Below are 26,976 nucleotides of genomic sequence, written 5' to 3' on the forward strand. Positions count from 1 at the left end.
AAATCCTTTGTCCCCAGAGCCATTAGGCTCTTTAACTCTGTGCATGGGAAGGAACTGAGGACTGAGTGTAACAGAATTGTGGCACATGTACATGTACACTGATCAGCCATAACATTAAAACCACCTCCTTGTTTCTACACTCACTGTCCATCTTTCTACCATATAGAAGCACTTTGTAGTTCTACAATTACTGACTGTAGTCCATCTATTTCTGTACATACTTTTTTTTAGCCTGCTTTCACCCTGTTCTTTAATGGTCAGGACCCCCACAGGACCACCACAGAGCAGGTATTATTTAGGTGGTGGATCATTCTCAGTGATAGCTCAGTGGTTAAGGTACTGGACTAGTAAACAGAAGGTTGCCGGTTCAAGCCCTGCCACCACCAAGTTGCCACTGTTGGGTCCCTGAGCAAGGCCCTTAACCCTCAATTGCTCATTGTGTAAGTCGCTTTGGATAAAAGCATCTGCTAAATGCTTAAAATGTAAAATGTAAATGGTATGAGTGGATCAGACACAGCAGTGCTGCTGGAGTTTTTAAATACTGTGTCCACTCACTGTCCACTCTATTAGACACTCCTACCTAGTTGGTCCACCTTGTAGATGTAAAGTCAGAAATGATCGCTCATCTATTGCTGCTGTTTAAGTTGGTCATCTTCTAGACCTTCATCAGTGATCACAGGACGCTGCCCACGGGGTGCTGTTGGCTGGATATTCTTGGTTGGTGGACTATTCTCAGTCCAGCAGTGACAGTGAGGTGTTTAAAAACTCCATCAGCGCTGCTGTGTCTGATCCACTTATACCAGCACAAAACACACTAAACTACGACCACCATGTGGAGCCAGTTGTTGTCAGCAATAAAAGGGTAAATAAATGGTTAAATCGCCAAACCTGTTCATGGGCTTTTGGATACATTCAAAAGCTCCAGGGATGTTTGCTTTGGAAACAGACTTACCTTTTTTAAAACCACTAACACTTTGCACTTGCTGCTACAGGACCAAACATAAGCAACATCAACACTACACCTGCTCACATTATATGGGTGTGTGTCGGGGTGTTAAAGTCACCAAGCCGGTTTCGGAGTGTTTTGCTCTGTGTGTGTTCCGTCATTGGTAATCCTTGAAGGACAATTAAATAATTGTTAAATATTTTTAAAGTACACTAAACTGTTTGGAGCCAGGGCATCTTTGCTATTACGGTGTAAAGGTATAAAATGCCTTAAACACAAGTAAACAAGTGAAGTTTTGAAGGTAAATGGTTCAGAATTTAGACATGTAACTTTAGGCTCAAGCTTCAATATAATAGTACAACTAATAATAATAATAAAAATAGTTATACAAATAATAACTAACAGTAAAAATAATAGTTTAAAAATGATAATAAAACTAATAGTAATAATAATAGTAATAATAATAAAAATAATAGTACTACCACTTACAATAGTAATAATAAGAACAGTAATAATAACTAATTAAAAAATAATAAAAATAGCAGTAGTACTACTACCATCACTAAGAACAATAGAAATAATAATAGTAATAGTAAAAATAATAGTACTGCTATTAGTAATACAACAACAACAATAATAATAGTAACGCACGGTGACTCAGTGGGTAGCACTGTCGCCTCACAGCAAGAGGGTCCTGGGTTCGATTCCCAGGTGTAGCAGTCCGGGTCCTTTCTCTGTGGAGTTTGCATGTTCTCCCCATGTCTATGTGGGTTTTTACTGTGTGCTCGCGGTTTCCTCCCACAGTCCAAAGACATAAGTGAGGTGAATTGGAGATACAAAATTGTCCATGACTGTGTTTGGCTTTAAACTTGAACTGATGAATCTTTTGTAACCAGTAACAACCTGTCCTGTCATGAATAAGACCAAAGTGTAAAACATGACCTTAAAGCCTAATAATAATATAATCAATAAATAAATCCTCTGATTTAAAGGCACAAATGCAAGTAAAAACATGCGCTGTCAAGCCCTGTAAACCTTGTGTGTGTGTGTGTGTGTGTGTGTGTGTGTGTACAGCATAGCATGCTTGCCAATCTTGCCAATTTAGTTTACTAAGAATGTGAACTAAAATTTCTCATTTCTCAATGACGTTGAAATCAATGTTACTTAACAATAATAATAATAATAATAACAACAATAATGATAATTATTATAATGATAATGACTACAAATACATCGATCAGGCATAACATTATGACCACCTTTCTAATGTTGTGTTGGTCCCCTTTTTGCTGCCAATACAGCTCTGACCCGTCAAGGCATGGACTCCACTAGACCCCTGAAGGTGTGCTGTGGTATCTGGCACCAAGATGTCAGCAGCAGATCCTTTAGCTCCTGTAAGTTGCGAGGTGGGGCCTCCATGGATAGGACTGGTTTGTCCAGCACATCCCATAGATGCTGGATTGGATTGAGATCTGGGGAATTTGGAGGGCAAGTCAACACCTCAAACTCGTTGTTGTGCTCCTCAAACCATTCCTGAACCATTTTTGCTCTGTGGTATGGTGCATTTTCCTGCTGAAAGAGGCCACAGTCATCAGGGAATACCGTTTCCATGTAAGGGTGAACATGGTCTGCAACAATGCTTAGGTAGGTGGTACGTGTCATAGTAACATCCATATGGATGGCAAGACCTAAGGTTTCCCAGCAGAACATTGCCCAAAGCATTACATTTTTACATTTACATTTTCAGCATTTAGCAGACGCTTTTATCCAAAGCGACTTACACAATGAGCTGAACACAATGAGCAATTGAGGGTTAAGGGCCTTGCTCAGGGACCCAACAGTGGCAACTTGGTGGTGGCGGGGCTTGAACCGGCAACCTTTTGTTTACTAGTCCAGTACCTTAACCACTGAGCTATCACTCGCCCGCATTACACTGCCTCCGCCCGTTTGTTTGCTCCGTGGTCCAGTTCTAATACTCATGTACCTGTTGTTGGCGCTTTCTGCGGTTGACAGTGATCAGCATGGGCACCCTGACTGGTCTGTGGCAATGCAGCCCCATACGCAACAAACTGTGATGCACTGTGTATCCTGACACCTTTCTATCAGAACCAGCATTAACTTCTTCAGCAATTTGAGCTACAGTAGCTTGTCTGTTGGATCAGACCACACAGGCCAGCCTTCACTCCCCACGTGCATCAATTAGCCTTGTCTGCCCATGACTTTGTCGCCGGTTTACCCCTGTTCCTTCCTTTGACCACTTTTGATAGATACTGACCACTGCAGACGGGGAACACCCCACAAGAGCTGCAGTTTTGGAGATGCTCTGAGATCTGGCCCTTGTCAAACTCGCTCAAATCCTTATGCTTGCCTATCAACTTTGAGGATAAAATGTTCACTTGCTGCCTAATATATTCCATCCAGCGTTATTCACTTCACCTGTCATTGGTCATAATGTTGGTCGCTGTATAATTACAATAATAATAATGATGATGATAATAATAATAATAGAAATAATAATGATAATAGTTATAACAACAACAATAATATTAATAGTACTAATAGTAAGAACAACAACAACAATGATGATAATAATAATGTGTATTATATAATAATTTTTTTTTAATTCTCCTTTAGATCTTCACTCTTCAGAGACACCTCTTCACGTAGCTGTGCGTTTGGGTTTGTATCATCTCGTCCTCTTCTACCTTCAGCAGTCTGCAGGTCAGATGATGGCATCAGTGGCCAACGAGGAAGGACAAACTCCTGTAGCACTGGCCCGAAGCAGAGGTCATGAAGCAACGATAAATGTTCTAACCAAGTAAGTCCACAATAACCTGAACTTTTTTTCTAACCTGTACAGTATACAGGCTTATTTATAATTCCATAATGAAGCAGAAGTTAAAACGTATTTTGTTTATTTCATTTACCAAGCAAACCTGGAATTAATCTGATAATGTATTAGACTTTCATAGCATTTTTCCATGAATTATAAGACTTTCCTGTCGACCAGGTTTCTCAGGTTCAGCTGGATTGACTAAAACAATCTAGATACGTTAAAATTTCTTTATTCTTCTATTTGCTTCTGAAGTGAATAATGGATGTCTGTAAGGACTTGCAAAGACTTTTCTTGCTTACATTTGTACCCACTTCCTTTGTTTGTATGGCTAGGATAACGGATGACTTAGTATTCAATAGAGGTTATAGAGAGTTTAAGAGGAATAGTGTGTGTGTGTGTGTGTGTGTGTGTGTGTGTGTGTGTGTGTTTCCATGTTTCCAATGTTTTCACTGATCAACTTCACTGTATTCTAATTTACATTGCAAATATAAACACATTTAGAATTTGATGACTGTCATGACTCTGTCTGTACAAGCAATGATTAGTCACCGCTGTGTGCCCAACCTCATGAGAAAATTGTCAATCAGTTCAAAATGAACATTTCTCAACAGAATATAATTTAGGTCTTTCACCATCTACCTTACACAATATTGTGAAGACATTCAGGAAATCTGGATCTCAGTCCATGTAGGGCAAGGCAAAAAACTAATGAATGTGCGCAACCTATTTGTGTTTGTATTTATATTTTGCATGTGCAGCATTTAGCAGATGCTTTTATCCAAAGTGACTTACAATTATAACTATATGCAATCTGAGCAATTGAGGGTTAAAGATCTTGCTCAGGGGCCCAACAGTGGCATTTTGGCGATAGTGGAACCAGCTTGAATCGGCAATCTTAACCGCCAAGCTATCACTGCTAATGCTTATGTGATAGACTTAGCCACTTGGGTTTAAGAGTATTTCGGAATAATGTTGTCACTTGAAATAGTCACCGCTGCATCAAGAAATGCAACCTAAAACTCTACTATACAAAGAGAAGGCCAAACATTGCCAGAAATGCAGAAATGAGTTCTCTGGACCCAAACTCATATCAGATGGACTGAAAGACATCCAGTTATAAGTGAAAGCTTCAAAAGCCAACATCTTTCATGGTATGGGTGTGCATCAGTGCCCATGGCATAGATGACTTGCAGATGTGTGCAGGTACCATTGATGCAGTGGCGTATATTTAAATTTAAGAGAGACATGTGGTGCCATCAAGATGACATTTTTTTCTTAGGAGGTCCATGGTTATTTCAGCAAGACATAACCGGGCCTCATTCTGCATGCATTACAACAGCATGGCTTCTTTGATACAGAGTATTTGTGCTTGACTGGCCTGTCTGCAGTCCAGATCAGTCTTTTATTAAAAATGTGTATCATGAAGAGGAGACAAGGAAATATCAGACAAGGCAGACAACTGAGTGTTAAGCAGCCGACGTCCCGTATGAAGCAAAAATGGAGAAAAGTCATCAGTTCCCAAACTGTTTTCTCATTAATAGAAAAGCTGATTGATGTGTTTATTTACCAAATACAATGAAGCTAACATTGGAAATATTTTCTTTCTACTTTTGTCAGTTAAAGATTCAAGAGAATTAACAAATCACAGATTCTTATTTCTATGGCATTTTAGAAGCTGTCCCAAGCTGTCTTTTCTGGAAATGTACACACACACACACTTTTATAAAAAAAAGGTATTTGCTACCCACCCGATTTATTCTATTTTTGCGAATTTGTGGCATTTCAATGTTTTAGATCGTCTGACTAATTTTAACGTAAAATTTTAAGACAACAGAAGTAAACTCAAAATACAACTTTAAAATGATCATTTCATTTATTGAAGATGAATATTTATTTAAAACCCCTATCACCCATGTGAAAAAGTAATCGCCTCCCTAAACCTTAATAACTGTTTATGCCATCCTTGGCAGTAACAACTCTAACAAACATTTAACTTGAGATGAGCCTTTTAAATCACTGTGAAGGAATTTATCTTTAATTTGGCTAAATTTTCAAACATGACCTGCCCGTTTAAGATCTTGCCACATCGTCTTAATGTCGTCCAAAACCTTATTTACGTTTCTTGAGCCATTCAGAGGTGAATTTGTTATGTGTCATCATTGTTCTGCTGCATAACCCAACTGCGCTTGAGCTTTAGGTCACAAACTGATGGCAGACAGGGAGTCACGCACCAATCTCCTTGCTCTTTTACTTCTGTCCAGGTGCTTCGGGCTGCTAACCAGGGTCCTTACACAGCGTTGAAGACCCCACCCACTTATTAGTCTTGTCTTTCCCACCCAGCAGACTAGTGGCCAATTTTGTCTGCTGCAGGCACTGCCGCCAATTGTGCTTGCTAGTGGGCTCCCAGTCGACCGGTAGCAGAGCTCAGGGAGTTCAGAATCCCAGTGCTGGTGCGCCAGCGGAATATCCTGCTGTGCCACCTGGACGCCATTAAAGCTGTTATTTTTAATTTATCTTTCTGTCTTTATTTGTACTTAAAGATGTACAAAATGTATTATTATTTCTTCACAAACCTTAAAGCACTTTTTTATTTATATAAATTCAAACATTCAGTGAAAACATTGATTTGCACACAACCTTAGTTGACCTAAAAGCAAGGCTTTTATTACATAATGTATGTAAAGCTCATTTGACTGTGGACCAGAGATGTTCACAAGTCACAAAATACGAGTCCGAGTCGAGAGTCTCTAAAATTTCCACAAAACATATATTGGAAATGTAGCATAGAAATAAACAAATAATATGTAAGTTCAGATAAAAAACAACAACAGATTAGCGAGTGTATTTTGCCGTTTTACTTAGTGCCTTTACTTTCCTAGGTACCAGTTAAAAACTTAAACTGACGTTTTGTTTTCATTGCAAATCGTGACACAGCGGCCAAAATCCAAAACACAGCAAAAAATCCATGATAATGCTTACCTTACCTTGTTCCAGATGCTATTAACTTTATAAGCATGAAATACCTCCAAACTTTTCCCGGGTGTGAAGTAAAACACGAACTCGTTAGAAAGCCAATCAAGCATTTCATTGACATATCATCTGTGTGACGCTGCAAACTGAATACATTAAAATAACAGCATTTCTTACTAAAAATTAAAATCAGAAGGTCTGATTGGTTCAGAAAGCGGTTCTTTCAACCATTAGTGCCAATTCACATTATCTTTTACTGTGAAGTGCACTATGTAGGGTATTTCACCATTTTAAGTAGGGAGCGACGCTTCATCACTATATCGGAAGCTGGCTGTAACATTTACCCATTGCATGCGTTGTGGGTTAAAACGGCCGGAAAGTTAGTAAAGCGCATACAGTGTATCACAAAAGTGAGTACACCCCTCACATTTCTGCAAATATTTCATTATATCTTTTCATGGGACAACACTATAGACATGAAACTTGGATATAACTTAGAGTAAATTGTGCCCAAATGTGTCGTTGTCCCTCCCTGGTGTCATGTGTCAAGGTCCCAGGTGTAAATGGGGAGCAGGGCTGTTAAATTTGGTGTTTTGGGTACAATTCTCTCATACTGGCCACTGGATATTCAACATGGCACCTCATGGCAAAGAACTCTCTGAGGATGTGAGAAATAGAATTGTTGCTCTCCACAAAGATGGCCTGGGCTATAAGAAGATTGCTAACACCCTGAAACTGAGCTACAGCATGGTGGCCAAGGTCATACAGCGGTTTTCCAGGACAGGTTCCACTCGGAACAGGCTTCGCCAGGGTCGACCAAAGAAGTTGAGTCCACGTGTTCGGCGTCATATCCAGAGGTTGGCTTTAAAAAATAGACACATGAGTGCTGCCAGCATTGCTGCAGAGGTTGAAGACGTGGGAGGTCAGCCTGTCAGTGCTCAGACCATACGCCGCACACTGCATCAACTCGGTCTGCATGGTCATCATTCCAGAAGGAAGCTGACGCACAAGAAAGCCCGCAAACAGTTTGCTGAAGACAAGCAGTCCAAGAACATGGATTACTGGAATGCCCTGTGGTCTGACGAGACCAAGATAAACTTGTTTGGCTCAGATGGTGTCCAGCATGTGTGGCGGCGCCCTGGTGAGAAGTACCAAGACAACTGTATCTTGCCTACAGTCAAGCATGGTGGTGGTAGCATCATGGTCTTGGGCTGCATGAGTGTTGCTGGCACTGGGGAGCTGCAGTTCATTGAGGGAAACATGAATTCCAACATGTACTGTGACATTCTGAAACAGAGCATGATCCCCTCCCTTCGAAGGGGTTGTACACTGACTACTCTAACTTATATCCAAGTTTTATTTCTATAGTGTTGTCCCATGAAAAGATATAATGAAATATTTGCAGAAATGTGAGGGGTGTACTCACTTTTGTGATACACTGTATATATATATATATATATATATATATACAGTGTATCACAAAAGTGAGTACACCCCTCACATTTCTGCAGATATTTAAGTATATCTTTTCATGGGACAACACTGACAAAATGACACTTTGACACAATGAAAAGTAGTCTGTGTGCAGCTTATATAACAGTGTAAATTTATTCTTCCCTCAAAATAACTCAATATACAGCCATTAATGTCTAAACCACCGGCAACAAAAGTGAGTACACCCCTAAGAGACTACACCCCTAAATGTCCAAATTGAGCACTGCTTGTCATTTTCCCTCCAAAATGTCATGTGATTTGTTAGTGTTACTAGGTCTCAGGTGTGCATAGGGAGCAGGTGTGTTCAATTTAGTAGTACAGCTCTCACACTCTCTCATACTGGTCACTGAAAGTTCCAACATGGCACCTCATGGCAAAGAACTCTCTGAGGATCTTAAAAGACGAATTGTTGCGCTACATGAAGATGGCCAAGGCTACAAGAAGATTGCCAACACCCTGAAACTGAGCTGCAGCACAGTGGCCAAGATCATCCAGCGTTTTAAAAGAGCAGGGTCCACTCAGAACAGACCTCGCGTTGGTCGTCCAAAGAAGCTGAGTGCACGTGCTCAGCGTCACAGCCAACTGCTGTCTTTGAAAGATAGGCGCAGGAGTGCTGTCAGCATTGCTGCAGAGATTGAAAAGGTGGGGGGTCAGCCTGTCAGTGCTCAGACCATACGCCGCACACTACATCAAATTGGTCTGCATGGCTGTCACCCCAGAAGGAAGCCTCTTCTGAAGTCTCTACACAAGAAAGCCCGCAAACAGTTTGCTGAAGACATGTCAACAAAGGACATGGATTACTGGAACCATGTCCTATGGTCTGATGAGACCAAGATTAATTTGTTTGGTTCAGATTGTCTCAAGCATGTGTGGTGGCAATCAGGTGAGGAGTACAAAGATAAGTGTGTCATGCCTACAGTCAAGCATGGTGGTGGGAATGCCATGGTCTGGGGCTGCATGAGTGCAGCAGGTGTTGGGGAGTTACATTTCATTGAGGGACACATGAACTCCAATATGTACTGTGAAATACTGAAGCAGAGCATGATCCCCTCCCTCCGGAAACTGGGTCGCAGGGCAGTGTTCCAGCATGATAATGACCCCAAACACACCTCTAAGACGACCACTGCTTTATTGAAGAGGCTGAGGGTAAAGGTGATGGACTGGCCAAGCATGTCTCCAGACCTAAACCCAATAGAACATCTTTGGGGCATCCTCAAGCGGAAGGTGGAGGAGCGCAAAGTCTCGAATATCCGCCAGCTCCGTGATGTCATCATGGAGGAGTGGAAAAGCATTCCAGTGGCAACCTGTGAAGCTCTGGTAAACTCCATGCCCAGGAGAGTTAATGCAGTTCTGGGAAATAATGGTGGCCACACAAAATATTGACACTTCAGGAACTTTCACTAAGGGGTGTACTCACTTTTGTTGCCGGTGGTTTAGACATTAATGGCTGTATATTGAGTTATTTTGAGGGAAGAATAAATTTACACTGTTATATAAGCTGCACACAGACTACTTTTCATTGTGTCAAAGTGTCATTTTGTCAGTGTTGTCCCATGAAAAGATATACTTAAATATCTGCAGAAATGTGAGGGGTGTACTCACTTTTGTGATACACTGTATATATATATATATATATATATATATATATATATATATATATATATATATATATATATATATATATATATATAAATATATAATTGTCACACGTAACTAATGTTGATGACTTTTGTTGGTTCATATATATATATATATATATATATATATATATATATATATATATATATATATATACAGTGTATCACAAAAGTGAGTACACCCCTCACATTTCTGCAGATATTTAAGTATATCTTTTCATGGGACAACACTGACAAAATGACACTTTGACACAATGAAAAGTAGTCTGTGTGCAGCTTATATAACAGTGTAAATTTATTCTTCCCTCAAAATAACTCAATATACAGCCATTAATGTCTAAACCACTGGCAACAAAAGTGAGTACACCCCTAAGAGACTACACCCCTAAATGTCCAAATTGAGCACTGCTTGTCATTTTTCCTCCAAAATGTCATGTGACTCATTAGTGTTACTAGGTCTCAGGTGTGCATAGGGAGCAGGTGTGTTCAATTTAGTAGTACAGCTCTCACACTCTTTCATACTGGTCACTGAAAGTTCCAACATGGCACCTCATGGCAAAGAACTCTCTGAGGATCTTAAAAGACGAATTGTTGCGCTACATGAAGATGGCCAAGGCTACAAGAAGATTGCCAACACCCTGAAACTGAGCTGCAGCACAGTGGCCAAGATCATCCAGCGTTTTAAAAGAGCAGGGTCCACTCAGAACAGACCTCGCGTTGGTCGTCCAAAGAAGCTGAGTGCACGTGCTCAGCGTCACATCCAACTGCTGTCTTTGAAAGATAGGTGCAGGAGTGCTGTCAGCATTGCTGCAGAGATTGAAAAGGTGGGGGGTCAGCCTGTCAGTGCTCAGACCATACGCCGCACACTACATCAAATTGGTCTGCATGGCTGTCACCCCAGAAGGAAGCCTCTTCTGAAGTCTCTACACAAGAAAGCCCGCAAACAGTTTGCTGAAGACATGTCAACAAAGGACATGGATTACTGGAACCATGTCCTATGGTCTGATGAGACCAAGATTAATTTGTTTGGTTCAGATTGTCTCAAGCATGTGTGGTGGCAATCAGGTGAGGAGTACAAAGATAAGTGTGTCATGCCTACAGTCAAGCATGGTGGTGGGAATGCCATGGTCTGGGGCTGCATGAGTGCAGCAGGTGTTGGGGAGTTACATTTCATTGAGGGACACATGAACTCCAATATGTACTGTGAAATACTGAAGCAGAGCATGATCCCCTCCCTCCGGAAACTGGGTCGCAGGGCAGTGTTCCAGCATGATAATGACCCCAAACACACCTCTAAGACGACCACTGCTTTATTGAAGAGGCTGAGGGTAAAGGTGATGGACTGGCCAAGCATGTCTCCAGACCTAAACCCAATAGAACATCTTTGGGGCATCCTCAAGCGGAAGGTGGAGGAGCGCAAAGTCTCGAATATCCGCCAGCTCCGTGATGTCATCATGGAGGAGTGGAAAAGCATTCCAGTGGCAACCTGTGAAGCTCTGGTAAACTCCATGCCCAGGAGAGTTAATGCAGTTCTGGGAAATAATGGTGGCCACACAAAATATTGACACTTCAGGAACTTTCACTAAGGGGTGTACTCACTTTTGTTGCCGGTGGTTTAGACATTAATGGCTGTATATTGAGTTATTTTGAGGGAAGAATAAATTTACACTGTTATATAAGCTGCACACAGACTACTTTTCATTGTGTCAAAGTGTCATTTTGTCAGTGTTGTCCCATGAAAAGATATACTTAAATATCTGCAGAAATGTGAGGGGTGTACTCACTTTTGTGATACACTGTATATATATATATATATATATATATATATATATATATATATATATATATATATATATATATATATATATAATATATAATTGTCACACGTAACTAATGTTGATGACTTTTGTTGGTTCATATATATATATATATATATATATATATATATATATATATACAGTGTATCACAAAAGTGAGTACACCCCTCACATTTCTGCAGATATTTAAGTATATCTTTTCATGGGACAACACTGACAAAATGACACTTTGACACAATGAAAAGTAGTCTGTGTGCAGCTTATATAACAGTGTAAATTTATTCTTCCCTCAAAATAACTCAATATACAGCCATTAATGTCTAAACCACTGGCAACAAAAGTGAGTACACCCCTAAGAGACTACACCCCTAAATGTCCAAATTGAGCACTGCTTGTCATTTTTCCTCCAAAATGTCATGTGACTCATTAGTGTTACTAGGTCTCAGGTGTGCATAGGGAGCAGGTGTGTTCAATTTAGTAGTACAGCTCTCACACTCTTTCATACTGGTCACTGAAAGTTCCAACATGGCACCTCATGGCAAAGAACTCTCTGAGGATCTTAAAAGACGAATTGTTGCGCTACATGAAGATGGCCAAGGCTACAAGAAGATTGCCAACACCCTGAAACTGAGCTGCAGCACAGTGGCCAAGATCATCCAGCGTTTTAAAAGAGCAGGGTCCACTCAGAACAGACCTCGCGTTGGTCGTCCAAAGAAGCTGAGTGCACGTGCTCAGCGTCACATCCAACTGCTGTCTTTGAAAGATAGGTGCAGGAGTGCTGTCAGCATTGCTGCAGAGATTGAAAAGGTGGGGGGTCAGCCTGTCAGTGCTCAGACCATACGCCGCACACTACATCAAATTGGTCTGCATGGCTGTCACCCCAGAAGGAAGCCTCTTCTGAAGTCTCTACACAAGAAAGCCCCCAAACAGTTTGCTGAAGACATGTCAACAAAGGACATGGATTACTGGAACCATGTCCTATGGTCTGATGAGACCAAGATTAATTTGTTTGGTTCAGATGGTCTCAAGCATGTGTGGCGGCAATCAGGTGAGGAGTACAAAGATAAGTGTGTCATGCCTACAGTCAAGCATGGTGGTGGGAATGCCATGGTCTGGGGCTGCATGAGTGCAGCAGGTGTTGGGGAGTTACATTTCATTGAGGGACACATGAACTCCAATATGTACTGTGAAATACTGAAGCAGAGCATGATCCCCTCCTTCCGGAAACTGGGTCGCAGGGCAGTGTTCCAGCATGATAATGACCCCAAACACACCTCTAAGATGACCACTGCTTTATTGAAGAGGCTGAGGGTAAAGGTGATGGACTGGCCAAGCATGTCTCCAGACCTAAACCCAATAGAACATCTTTGGGGCATCCTCAAGCGGAAGGTGGAGGTGCGCAAAGTCTCGAATATCCGCCAGCTCCGTGATGTCATCATGGAGGAGTGGAAAAGCATTCCAGTGGCAACCTGTGAAGCTCTGGTAAACTCCATGCCCAGGAGAGTTAAGGCAGTTCTGGGAAATAATGGTGGCCACACAAAATATTGACACTTCAGGAACTTTCACTAAGGGGTGTACTCACTTTTGTTGCCGGTGGTTTAGACATTAATGGCTGTATATTGAGTTATTTTGAGGGAAGAATAAATTTACACTGTTATATAAGCTGCACACAGACTACTTTTCATTGTGTCAAAGTGTCATTTTGTCAGTGTTGTCCCATGAAAAGATATACTTAAATATCTGCAGAAATGTGAGGGGTGTACTCACTTTTGTGATACACTGTATATATAATTGTCACACGTAACTAATGTTGATGACTTTTGTTGGACACAAGTCATTTTATGAGAGTCACTAGTGGAGTCCGAGTCATTTGAAACGAGTCCGAGTCGAGTCTAAAGTCACTGTGTGTGCAAATTACGTGCGACTCGGACTCGTGTCCCCATCTCTGCTGTGGACACTTGTTTTCCACAAGCATTTCAGACATGTTTAATAAATAAGTTTTGATTTATTACGTATTAGAATGTTACATTTTGGGATTTACTGTTTGCTATGTCAGCACAGAATAATATCATGGTTGTATGTGACTAATGCTTACAAATAAAGATAGTATATAATAAGTTCTAACCCCTTATTACAATCTCAAATCAGAAAAAGTTGGGACAGCATGGAAAATGCAAATAAAATAAAAATGCAGTGTTCCTTACATTAACTTTGACTTTTATTTGATTGCAGACAGGATGAACCTGATATATTTCATGTTTTATCTGCTCAACTTCATTTCTTATATTAATAAACATCCATTTCTGCATTTCAGGCCTGCAACACAATCCAAAAAAAAGTTGGGACAGTAAAGCATTTACCACTTTGTAATGTTGCCATTCGTTTTCACCACACTTGGCACCAAAGAGACCAAGTGATTTAGTGTTTCAGCTTTTATTTTGTCTCATTCTTCCTGCAAACACGTCTTAAGATGTGCATCAGTACGGGGTCGTCGTTGTCGCATTTTTTGTTTCAAAATTCTCCACACATTCTCTATTGGGGACAGGTCAGGGCTGCAGGCAGGCCAGTCCAGTACCCGTACCCTCTTCTTCTGCAGTCATGCCTTTGTAATGTGTGCAGCATGTGGTTTTGCATTGTCGTGTTGAGAAATGCATGGACGTCCCTGGGAAAGATGACGTCTTGAAGGAAGCACATTTTGCTTTAAGATCTCAATGTACTTTTCTGCATTAATGCTGCATCACAGAAGTGTAAATGACCTTTGCCAAGGGCACTGACACAGCCCCATACCATGACCCTGGCTTTTGGACTTGTTGCTGATAACAGTCTGGATGGTCCTTTTCGTCTTTGGTCCGGAGCACACAGCGTCCTGGAATGCTGATTCATCTGACCACAATACACGTTTCCACTGTGCGATGGTCCATCCTATACGCCTCCAAACCCAGAGAAGTCAACGTCGCTTCTGGACATGGTTAACATAAAGTTTTAAGTGGCATTTGTGCATGTAACTCTGTATTGTAGTGATTGACAAAGGTTTCCCAAAGTAATCCCTCACCCATGTGGTTATATCAGCTATTGTTGAGTGGCAGTTCCTGATGCAGTGCCGTCTGAGGGATCGAAGATCACAGGCATTCAGCTTAAGCTTTTACTCTTGGCTTTTACGCGCTGAAATTCCTCCTGATTCCTTAAATCGTTTAATGATATTATGCACTGTAGGGGGAGAAATATGCAAATCCCTTCCAATCTTTCTTTGAGGTTCATTGTTTTTAAACATTTCAATCATTTTCTCACGCATTTGTTGACAAACTGGAGATCCTCTGATCATCTTTGCTCATCAAAGACTCAGCCTTTCCTGGATGCTGCTTTTGTACCAAACCATGATTACAATCACCTGTTGACATCACCTGTTTGGAATCACATAATTATTTAGTTTTGTCAACCCTAAATTGCCCCTCATCCCAACTTTTTTTGGAATGTGTTGCAGGCCTGAAATGCAGGAATGGAGGTATATTAACAAATGAAATGAAGTTGAGCAGATAAAACATGAAATATCTTGGGTTCAAACTGTCTGCAATCAAATAAAAGTCCAATTAAATGTAAGGAACTTCATTTTAATTTTATTTGCATTTTGGGGTTGTATTTAAATTCTGTATTTCAGTTGAAATTCTTTAATTCTTAATTTGATTTATCAATATCAAATTGTTTTTGGTTGATAAAACGATTTTATTTCATCTAACTAATTTTGTTCTGCTTAGCCCTTCAGTCTGTAGAGAGTTGAGATCGGTCTGGATTTCCAACGTCTGGGCTGATGAGTCTCACCTGCTCCGATTCTGCCCACAAACCAGTTCTCTTATTCTGACAGTCAGGCACGGCAACAATACTGATGCACAGAGCAGCATCCGACTCTTCAAAGCAAAAAGTCAGTGTTCAGCGATGCATGCATGGGTGAGTCGAAATGCTCATTCTTACGCATGCCAACACCGTAATATTCTAATTAGGGTGAACTATTTTTTTAAATATAGCTCAGTGCTGTTTGATTTGCATGTTTATCTGTGGAACCCCTTTTTACTTTGGCTTATTATTTTTATTTATTTATTTTTATTTATTTTTGCATTTTCTCCCATTTTTCTCCACATTTTAGCGTCGTCAATTTGTCTTCCGCTGCTGGGGGATCCCTGATTGCATTTGAGGAGGGTATATTGCAGCTCACGTGCCCTCCGGCGCTTGCGCAGTCCGAGCTGACCCCTTCTTTTCGCCCATGCACTCTGCACAGGCGCCTCTATCTTCTAATCAGGGTCCTTGCACAGCCTTTTAAGACCTCACCCATATAGTCCGGTCACCCCGCCCTAGCAGACATGGTGGCCAATTATTGTCTGCAGCAGACACTGCCAATTATGCCCGTTAGATGGCGCCCAGTCGACCGGTGGCAACACCAAGTTTTAAACTGAGATGTTCAGAATCTCGGCGCTGGTGTGCTAGCGGAATATCCTGCTGCACCACCAGGGGGCGCCTTTATTATTTTTATTTTGTTTGCATTTCACTTCCTCTCTACTGCTGCTTATTTCCACTCTGACAGAGGAAAGCTGTGACTTGCACACACCCTCACGACTGCATCTGCTCACCTGCACGAGGCGAGTTCATATAAGGCTCTTATGTACGGAGAGTCACACACTGATCTCCATTATCCCCCGTCTCAGTTCAGCGCTATTGATCAGCTAGCAGAGGCTGTTAAATGCATCAGTTATGTGAAATCCTCTTCCAGCATCCAACCCCATGGACGAGCCAATCATTGTCTGTGTGGGCGCCCAGCCTGTAGTTCGAGATGTCATCTCTGGTTTGGTACCATGTTTTACCACTGAGCCACCTGAACGCCCCCTGGCTTATTTTTTTTATAATGCAACCGTTTTATAGACCCCAATGCAAAAATACCCCTTTCTGGTTGTAATTTCCATATTGTTTTGTAGGTATCTGATCTCTCTCAGGCTGAGAAGAGCAGGAAGAGCCAGACAGATGATGTGAGTGATGAAGGTAAGATTATTGAGACAAAAAGCACTCCATTTAAGTATATTTAGGTTTGGCCTGAAAACCTACACTTGGTTGTGTGTTCTTTAAGATATAGTAAAAGTTCACCTTTGTTTTGTTTAAAACTACATGTACACGGACGTTACTTTATGCTGGTGCATACAGTATGCTGGTGTTTGTGAGCACACTAGTCATTAATTTACAATGGAACAAATCTAACTAAAGCACAAACTAAATAATAACTACAACTAGAAGACAGACAGACAGACAGACAGACAGACAGACAGACAGACAACTTTATTAATCCCATAGGGAAAGTCAGTTATTACAGCAGCTCAAGATACATCAAATCAACAAGTATTAAAGTACAAAGTATTAAATACACAAGTAATGTTGTACACACTATGTAATTAAATAAATAAAAATGTAGTATGTAATTTAAAAACTTAAAAAGTATCCTGGCAGTAAATATTATCAGATGTGTAATATAGTCTTTATAAACAGGGTGCTAGATCATGCTCCATGGGTCTATCCTGATTGTAACTCAGTGTTCGATAATGATGCAATTCTTGTAAAACATACTTTGTAGACAGTGGTAGCCTAGTGGGCAGGCTCTGGGCCTGACTGAAAGGTTCAGAGTCCGAATCCCAGCTCTGCGATGCAGCCACTGTTGGGCCCTTGAGCAAGGCCCTTAATCCTCTCTGCTTCAAGGGTGCCGTATATAGGCTGACCCTGCGGTTCGACCCCAGCTTTTAAACAAGCTGAGATATGCGGAAAAAGAATTTTGTTGTACTGTACATCTGTATATGACAAATAAAGGCATTGTTCTTCTTCTGCTTCATTCTTTGGACTGTGACCTGTTTTGACTAGCGTGTATCCACTGTCTGTTGTGTGTCTCGATATTGTTGCACAGTAGAGTATTTGCAGTATTCGGTGTATCTATTGTTGATGCACTTTATATTGTTCTGTTTACTGTACATTGTTATATGTTGCACCATGGTCCTGGAGGAACAATGTTTCATCCCACTGTATACTTGTATACAGTGGGTACGGAAAGTATTCAGACCCCTTTACATTTTTCACTCTTTGTTTCATTGCAGCCAATTGGTAAGATCAAAAAAGTTCTTTTTTTTGCTCATTAATGTACACTCTGCACCCCATCTTGACAGAAAAAAAAACCAGAATCTTTCTGAATTTAATCCTTAAATGGAAGAAGTTTGGGACGACCACAACTCTTCCTCGACCTGGCCGTCCAGCCAAACTAAGCAATCATGGGAGAAGAGCCTTGGTGAGAGAGGTAAAGAAGAACCCCAAGATCACTGTGGCTGAGCTCCAGAGATGCAGTAGGGAGATGGGAGAAAGTTCCACAAAGTCAACTATCACTGCAGCCCTCCACCAGTCGGGGCTTTATGGCAGAGTGTGCCGACGGAAGCCTCTCCTCAGTGCAAGACATATGAAAGCCCGCATTCTGTTTGCAAAAAAACACATGAAGGACTCCCAGACTATGAGAAAGAAGATTCTATGGTCTGATGAGACGAAGATTGAACTTTTTGGTGTTAATTCTAAGCGGTATGTGTGGAGAAAACCAGGCACTGCTCATCACCTGCCAAATACAATCCCAACAGTGAAACATGGTGGTGGCAGCATCATGCTATGGGGGTGTTTTTCAGCTGCAGGGACAGGACGACTGGTTGCAATTGAAGGAAAGATGAATGCAGCCAAGTACAGAGATATCCTGGAGGAAAACCTCTTCCAGAGTGCTCTGGACCTCAGACTGGGCCGAAGGTTCACCTTCCAACAAGACAATGACCCTAAGCACACAGCTAAAATAACAAAGCAGTGGCTTCAGAACAACTCTGTGACCATTCTTGACTGGCCCAGCCAGAGCCCTGACCTAAACCCAATTGAGCATCTCTGGAGAGACTTGAAAATGGCTGTCCACCAACGTTCACCATCCAACCTGAGGGAACTGGAGAGGATCTGCAAGGAAGAATGGCAGAGGATCCCCAAATCCAGGTGTGAAAAACTTGTTGCATCATTCCCAAGAAGACTCATGGCTGTACTAGCTCAAAAGGGTGCCTCTACTCAATACTGAGCAAAGGGTCTGAATACTTATGACCATGTGATATTTCAGTTTTTCTTGTTTAATAAATTAGCAAAAATATCTACATTTCTGTTTTTTTTCTGTCAAGATGGGGTGCAGAGTGTACATTAATGAGCAAAAAAAAGAACTTTTTTGATCTTACCAATTGGCTGCAATGAAACAAAGAGTGAAAAATTTAAAGGGGTCTGAATACTTTCCGTACCCACTGTTTGGTTGTGATGGCAATAAACCTTCCTGACTTGAAAAACTTGAAAACATCAGAAACAACAATCCTACAAGCAACAATGCTTAAAAAAGTGATCGCATGGCCCAGCCAATCCAATAAACTAGAGCTTAAAAATTATGACTCAAGTGCATCAGAGACTTTGGGAAGTTACAGGCCATTGGCACTGTTTTAAAGGCTCTTTTGTTCCTCTTTGTTGTAGCATTTAAGTTGTTAGGTTCACATCTGGTCTCATAAAACCCAGCATTGCACTTTTTAGGGTGCAGTTTAAAAGATTCTATTACCTTAATGTCTGAGTGGGTACAAATTGCCCCCATGGGTGATTGCCCTTATGATTACAAGACTCTACCGAAACCACATTTTTCCCACTTTTTTCTCCCAATTTTTCTCCCCTAATCTAGTCATGTCCAATTACCCTGATTGACAGGCACTGTGTATGGAGGGCCACACCCCCATCAGCATTATTCCTCAGCCCTGTGCAGGCGCCATCAGTCAGCCAGCAGGGGCCGCAGTTGCACCAGCTATGAGGACCTATGATCCGACTTTCTTACCCTCTAACCCTGAACAACAGCCAATCGTTGTTCATACTCATACTGCCGCCCAGCCCAGTCGGGAAGGCAGAGCTGAGATTCGATACGATGTATTCGAAACCCCAATTCTTGTGCGCTAGCGTACTTTACCGCTGCGCCACCTGAGCGGCATTTATTATTATTTTATGTATACAATAGCCTGTATACATTTTTAAAATTACAAACCCCAATTCTGTAAAAGTTGGGACATTGTTAAATGCAATAAAACCAAGAGATTTATTTATTCTTTTGAACCTTTATTGTACTGCCAGTAGAACAAGGAAAATATTTTATTGTATTTTGTGATTATAAACAAATTTGTAATTTGATGCCCGCAACACAAATTGGGACAGAAGCATGTTTGACACTGTGGTGCATTAACATTCTCATTAATTACACTTTTTAATTGATTATGAATTGAGGATAATAAATTTAGCAATTAGAATTTTTGACCATTCTTGCTTGATACAAGACTTTAGCAGCACAACGGTACATGGTCACATGGTACGTTGCAGAGATGGGGACTCGAGTTTGAGTTGCACGTAAGTCGCACACACAGCGACTTCAGACTCGACTCTGACTCGTTTCAAATGACTCTGACTCGACTCATGACTCGCAAACAACAAGAGTCCCTAGCGTCAGCATGTGTTAACATTAGTTACGTGTGACAATTGAACATTTTCGTTACCTTTGGATTGGAATCTCTTCGTATGGTGGAATACCCTACGTAGTGCACTTCACAGGAATAACTGGGGTGAATGGAACGCTCCTACAGAATTGGCACTAATGGTTGAAAGACCGCTTTCTGAACCAGTCAGACCTTCTGATTGTAATTTCTAGTAAGAAATGCTGTTATTTGCATTTATTCAGTTTGCGTCACACAGATGACGTGTCAACGAAACGCTTGATTCGCTTTCTAACGAGTTAGTGTTTTACTTCACAACCGGGAAAAGTTTGGAGGTTTTTATTATAAGCACATTTACAAAATAACGGTTTATATTCCTAATGGGACACACGGTTATAAATTTAATAGCATCTGGAAGAACATAAGCTAAGGTAAGCAGTGGTTATAATTTTTTTTGCTGTGTTTTGGATTTTGGCAGCTGTGCTTTGCAATGAAAACAAAACGTATCAGTTTAAGCTTTTAACTGGTTCCTTTTTGTTACGGAAATTACACTCATTTGCCCAATGACTAGGACACTAAAGGCACTAAAAATAACGGCAAAATACAGTTGCTAAGCTGTGTGTTTTTTTTATCTGAACGTACATATTATTTGTTTATTTCTACGCTACATTTCCAATATATGTTTTGTGTACTGTAAATTATGTGACTTGACTCGGACTCTAGTCTAAAGACTCGTGACTTGACACTAACTCTAGTCTAAAGACTTGTGACTTGCCTTGGACTTTAGCCCAAAGACTTGTGACTTGGACTCGGATTTTGTGACTTGTGAACATCTGTGGTACTTTGTCAGATTCTCTTTTTCATGCCGCACCATACATTCTTTATAGGAGACCGATCTGGACTGCAGGCAGGCAAGTTAAGCACATGAACTCTATGAAGTCACGTAGTTGTAGAATGTGCACAATAGGGCCTAGTAAAAGATGTTACCTTGATGGCAGCATGCGATGGGCAGTGATAGCTTAGTGGTTAAGGTGCTGGACTAGTAATCAGAAGGTTTCCTTTTCAAGCCCTGGGCGAGGCCCTTAACCCTCAATTGCTCAAACTGTATGCGGTTAAACATCGTAAGTCGCTTTGCATAAATGCGTCTGCTAAATGCTGCAAATGTAAATGTATGTGTCCTTCTAAAATTCCATGCTGATAAGTGTGGATTTTTTCCCCCTAGGTTTCTTCTCAATCTAGTTGTGTCTAACTACCTGATTGCATTACGCTATCTCTCTAATGATGTAGATCTCCACCCTGACTGAGGAGAGCCGAGACTAACACACACCCCCTTCGACATGTGTGCAGTAGCCAACTGCATCTTTTCACCCACACGAGGCGAGTTCATATGTGGATCAGCTTTGTGTACGGACACACCCTGATCAATGCATTATTATCCCTTAGTCGTAATTGCATCAGTTATGAGGTCCCCTCCAGCACCCCCGATGAACAACAGCCAATCATTGTTTGTGTATGTTGATGCATACAGGTACACAAATCCACAAAGTTGAATCAGTTCTTCTGGACACAAGTTTGTTGTAGAGATACGTTTCATCACTCAATCCGAATGACTTCTTCAGTCTGAGCTGGTGTTAAAACACAGCTCCAGTGGATCGAAGGGAGGAGAAGAACAACCGCGGTCTAAGCGCAAACCAGTGGTGATTCCGTATGTGGCGGGAGTATCGGAACAATTAACAAATAATCCAGGTACACAAATCCACAAAGTTGAATCAGTTCTTCTGGACACAAGTTTGTTGTAGAGATACGTTTCATCACTCAATCCGAATGACTTCTTCAGTCTGAGCTGGTGTTAAAACACAGCTCCAGTGGATCGAAGGGAGGAGAAGAACAACCGCGGTCTAAGCGCAAACCAGTGGTGATTCCGTATGTGGCGGGAGTATCGGAACAATTAAGACGGATATTCTCCAAACACCGTGTTTCAGTTGCTTTCAAACCCCAGAACACGCTACGCCAGAAACTAGTTCACCCTAAGGACCGGGTTCCTCGACACAAACAGAGTAACGTAGTGTATGCTGTTAGGTGCCGGGAGGATTGTCAGGAACTGTACATCGGGGAAACTAAACAGCCACTTGCGAAACGGATGGCCCAACATAGAAGATCAACCTCTTCTGGCCAGGACTCTGCGGTTTACACCCACCTGCAAGCCAGCGGCCACTCATTTAATGATGAAGATGTGCAGATCCTTGACAAGGAGGAACGCTAGTTTGAACGTGGAGTCAAAGAGGCCATTTACGTGAAGAGGGAACGACCATCTCTGAACCGGGGAGGGGGCCTGAGAGTACATCTCTCACCATCATGCAACGCCGTAATTGGAGCTTTAACCCAATCATGTGTGAAAGACACACATGACCATTGTAATTAATGGTCATTGTGAATTTCATATGGACCTGATCACCAGTTCCATTGTTATGCAATGGGTGGTGATCGGTCGTTATGCAAATACACTGCATATAAGGTTGGGGTATTCAACACCAGCTCAGACTGAAGAAGTCATTCGGATTGAGTGACGAAACGTATCTCTACAACAAACTTGTGTCCAGATGAACTGATTCAACTTTGTGGACATTGTTTGTGTAGGCGCCCAGCCTGCCGGATGGCAGAGCTGAGTTTCGAACCGACAAGTTGGATTGTTTTCATCTTTGGCACAAAGAACACTTTTTCCTGAAAGCAAACTGACACAGGGACTCATCCGACCACAGCTCACGTGTCCATTGTTTTGGTCTGTCTATCATGAACTCAGTTCCAGAGAACTCTGCAGTGTTTTGCATAGTATTGATGTACGGCTTTCTCTTTGTGTGACAGAGTTTCAGGCTGCATTTTTTCATGATGCAGCGGGCTGTTATGAGTGGCTAAGATTTTACGAAGTACTCCAGAGCTAATGTTTAGCTATATTTTTTTTACAGTATGGTGGTTTTGAAGATACTGTACTTTTAACAGTGGCCTTGCCCTACACAGACTGAAAGAGATTTCTCTGAATTTCTTGAATCTTTTCAGAATATTATGTATGGTAGATGGTAAAAAATTCTAATGAATTATTTGCAATCTTCAATGATTATCTTTTTATACCCAATATTTACACTCTCACCTGTTAAATAAAGGTTCAAGTGATTCTTGTTTGTATTCATTATTTAAAATTTCCCAGCCTTTTCTAGATTTGTAAAATCAGAGGAAAAAAAACTATGTGATGACCTAAACATTATTCAGTCAAAAGGAATTCATCTTGGGGAAACGATATACTTTTAAGCAGAGAGTTTCCAAAAATCGAAGTTGAAGTGGTCGCTAACAAAGTTATGATCTACAATCTAAACTAGCTAAATATGCTACTAAAATACACTATACCCTGATCAGCCGTAACATTAAAACCACCTCCTTGTTTCTACACTTACTGTCCATTTGATCAACTCCACTTACCATATAGGAGCACTTCGTAGTTCTGCAATTACTGACTGTAGTCCATCTGTTTCTGAACATACTTTTTTTTAACCTGCTTTCACCCTGTTCTTCAATGGTCAGGAGCTCCACAGGACCACCACAGAGCAGGTATTATTTAGGTGGTGGATCATTCTCAGCACTGCAGTGACAATGACATGGTGGTGGTGTGTTAGTGTGTGTTGTGCTGGTATGAGTGGATCAGACACAGCAGCGCTGATTGAGTTTTTAAATGTCGCGTCCACTCTCTGTCCACTCTATTAGACACTCCTACCTAGTTGGTCCACTTTGTAGATGTAAAGTCAGAGACGATCGCTCATCTATTGCTGCTGTTTGAGTTGGTCATCTTCTAGACCTTCATCAGTGGTCACAGGACGCTGCCCATGGGGAACTGTTGGCTGGATGTTTTTTTTGGTTGGTGGACTATTCTCAGTCCAGCAGCAGAAACTCAATCAGCACTGCTGTGTCTTATCCACTCATACCGGCACAACACACTCTAACACACCACCACCATGTCAGTGTCACTGCAGTGCTGAGAATGATCCATCTCCCAAATAATACCTGCTCTGTAGTGGTCCTGGGAGAATCTTGACCATTGAAGAACATGGTGAAATGGGGCTAACAAAGCATGCAGAGAAACATATAGACTACAGTCAGTAATTGTAGAACTACAAAGTACTTCTATATGGTAAGTGGAGCTGATAAAATGGACAGTGAGTGTAGAAACAAGGAGGTGGTTTTAATGTTATGGCTGATTTTCTCCTAATTTGATTGTGGTCAGTTATTTTATTTGTGTCGTTTTGAATCATCGTCTCCGCTAATTATCTATCACTAATGCAGACTCTTTAACCAGACAGCAAGCTTTCCAGCTACTCCAGGTTGAGTAGCTCGAGAGCTTGAAGTCTTCAGCGGTGGTGGGATACTGTCTGGGATAATGCTAGCTTCTTTAGCTTTATTTTACTGTCTAGCATAATCTCTAAAGACAAGGTTTGACAAGTTTTATATGGATAAACTCCAGTGCCCTGCACAGAGCCCTGGCCTCAGCTCAAAACCTCGATTGAGTACCACATTGTGAACTAAATGTACGCAGTGTCCCACAGACACTAGAAAATCTCTTCTGAAGTCTTCTCCAAAGAGTAGCCAAAAAAAAGGGTCGGGGGAAGGGGGGTTTACTTGTTAATGACCATGGTTTTGGAATGGAATGTTCAACAAGCTCATGATCAGGTGTCTAAAAACATTTGGCCACATATTTTATTAAGTGTTAGTAACTGGAAAGACTTTGAAGTTCACACTGCAGATGATTTTCCACTCTTTTGTGATGCGAGTTGTCTATTTACGCTCTTTTTGACCTCCTTGCCTTTTTTGTTCTCCTCTCCACCCACCTCCCCCTTTTTCCTGTCAGTGTGAGTTAACTCTAGCGGTGTTGTTGGGGGTACACTGGGTGAATTTGGCTCACTCAGTAGGACATTGTGGTAGGATGTGGGATGGTGATCATTACACACTCGCAGATACTCGCATGCCATACAGAAAAGCCTTTGTGAGACTGAACTGGGTTTTCCAAACATCTCCAGTATGAGGACAGATGCATTTTTGGTGGGCGGGCGAGGAGAACAAGGCTGAACAGAAACCATTACTGCTTGTGGAGATGTGTGTTTTTTCTCAATCACTAGCACATAAACAACTGGGCAGTTTTTGAGAGTGCATTTACATTCACACAGTTAAATTGGTCATGATACATGATATTTTACATCTCAGTTAGAGAAATGTGATTGGATTTCACAAAACCTGATGAGATGCTCAGCCAAGTCATTTATTTATTTTACCATGCATCTAAATTCAGAATTATAATTTTATAACGATAGCGATGTCAAGGTCCATTTTAGGCGTGTTTCTGTTTTGTATTTCTCTGTATACAATTATGTTGGGTGATATGACAACATATGGAGCTCATCAGTTGGAATTTAAATGGACCTACCTACTTACAAACTGCTTTTTTAATTTAAAATAATTGTTATTATTATTATTACTATTAATGCATTTCCCCCAATGTTGCTCCTAATTTATTCATATTCAGTTACCCAATCATACCAAGACCTCCACTCCTGATCAAGGAAGGCAGTAGGCAGTATGTAGCGGGTTCATATACCCCGATAAGGCACAACATTATGACCACCTTCCTAATATTGTATTGAGCCCCCTTATGCTGCCAAAACAGCCCTGTCCCATTGAGGCATGGACTCCACTTGACCCCTGAAGGTGTGCTGTGGTATCTGGCACTAGGATGTTAGCAGCAGATCCATTATTACATGGTCTGCAGCAATGCTTAGGTAGGTGGTACGTGTCCACGTGGATGGCAGACCCCAAGGTTTCCCAGCAGAACGTTGCCCATACGCAACAAACTGCGATTCACTGTGTATTTGGACAGCTTTCTATCGGAACCAGCATTAACTTCTTGAGCAATTTGAGCTACAGTAGCTCGTGTGTTGGATCGCTCCTCACGTGCATCAATGAGCCTTGGCTGCCCATGACCCTGTTGCCGGTTTACCACTGTTCCTTCCTTGTACCACTTTTGATAGATGACCTTCAGACCGGGAACATCCCACAAGAGCTGCAGTTTTGGAAATGCTCTAACCCAGTCGTCTAGCCAGCACAATTTGGCCCTTGTCAAACTTGCTCAAATCCTTACGCTTGCCAATTTATCCTTCTTCTAACACATCAACTTTGAGGATAAAATGTTCACTTGCTGCCTAATATATCCCATTTACTAACAGGTGCTGAGATGAAGTGTTATTCACTTCACCTCTCAGTGGTCATAATGTTATGCCTAGTCGGTGTAGATACCCGTACTGCGCACAGAGAGCTTATGCACTGATCTCCATTATCCCCATTAAACAGAAGTCAAAACTAGATCCCCTCCAGCATATTCACCCTCCCTCATCTCTGTATAAACACCCAGCCTGCCAGTAGCAGAGCTGAGATTTGAACTTGTGCTTTGACTTACCGCTGCGCCACCATTAACCAAGGGTGGGTGCTATATTTAAGTTTATTAGTGGTAAAGGTTGTGATTTAGTAAAAAGCTATTAAGAGTGCGAGTATATACATCGATTACCAGGTGAAGTGTAAACAAGGCAGCCCGACTCAGTCTTATTATACATTTGCTTTGATAGCATCGTTTTACATGTATGTATGTAGCACGTTGTAGTTCTACAATTACTGACTGTAGTCCATCTGTTTCTCTGCATGCTTT

General features: G+C 41.4%; 1 protein-coding gene across 1 annotated transcript in view; it reads left to right on the forward strand.

The window, feature by feature from the left end:
* Nucleotides 1-3,594: 3,594 nt before the first annotated feature.
* The window catches only part of arhgef28a (Rho guanine nucleotide exchange factor (GEF) 28a), a 135,514-nt gene continuing 112,132 nt past the window's right edge, over nt 3,595-26,976 (forward strand). Inside the window, exons 1-3 of the mRNA XM_062989040.1 lie at nt 3,595-3,764; nt 15,453-15,642; nt 16,662-16,725. Of these exons, the coding sequence (XP_062845110.1) occupies nt 3,673-3,764; nt 15,453-15,642; nt 16,662-16,725 (346 nt within the window). The 5' untranslated portion in view covers nt 3,595-3,672. The remainder of the gene's footprint in view (nt 3,765-15,452; nt 15,643-16,661; nt 16,726-26,976) is intronic.

Source organism: Trichomycterus rosablanca, chromosome 26 (assembly GCF_030014385.1).
Source record: "Trichomycterus rosablanca isolate fTriRos1 chromosome 26, fTriRos1.hap1, whole genome shotgun sequence".
Lineage (NCBI taxonomy): Eukaryota > Metazoa > Chordata > Actinopteri > Siluriformes > Trichomycteridae > Trichomycterus > Trichomycterus rosablanca.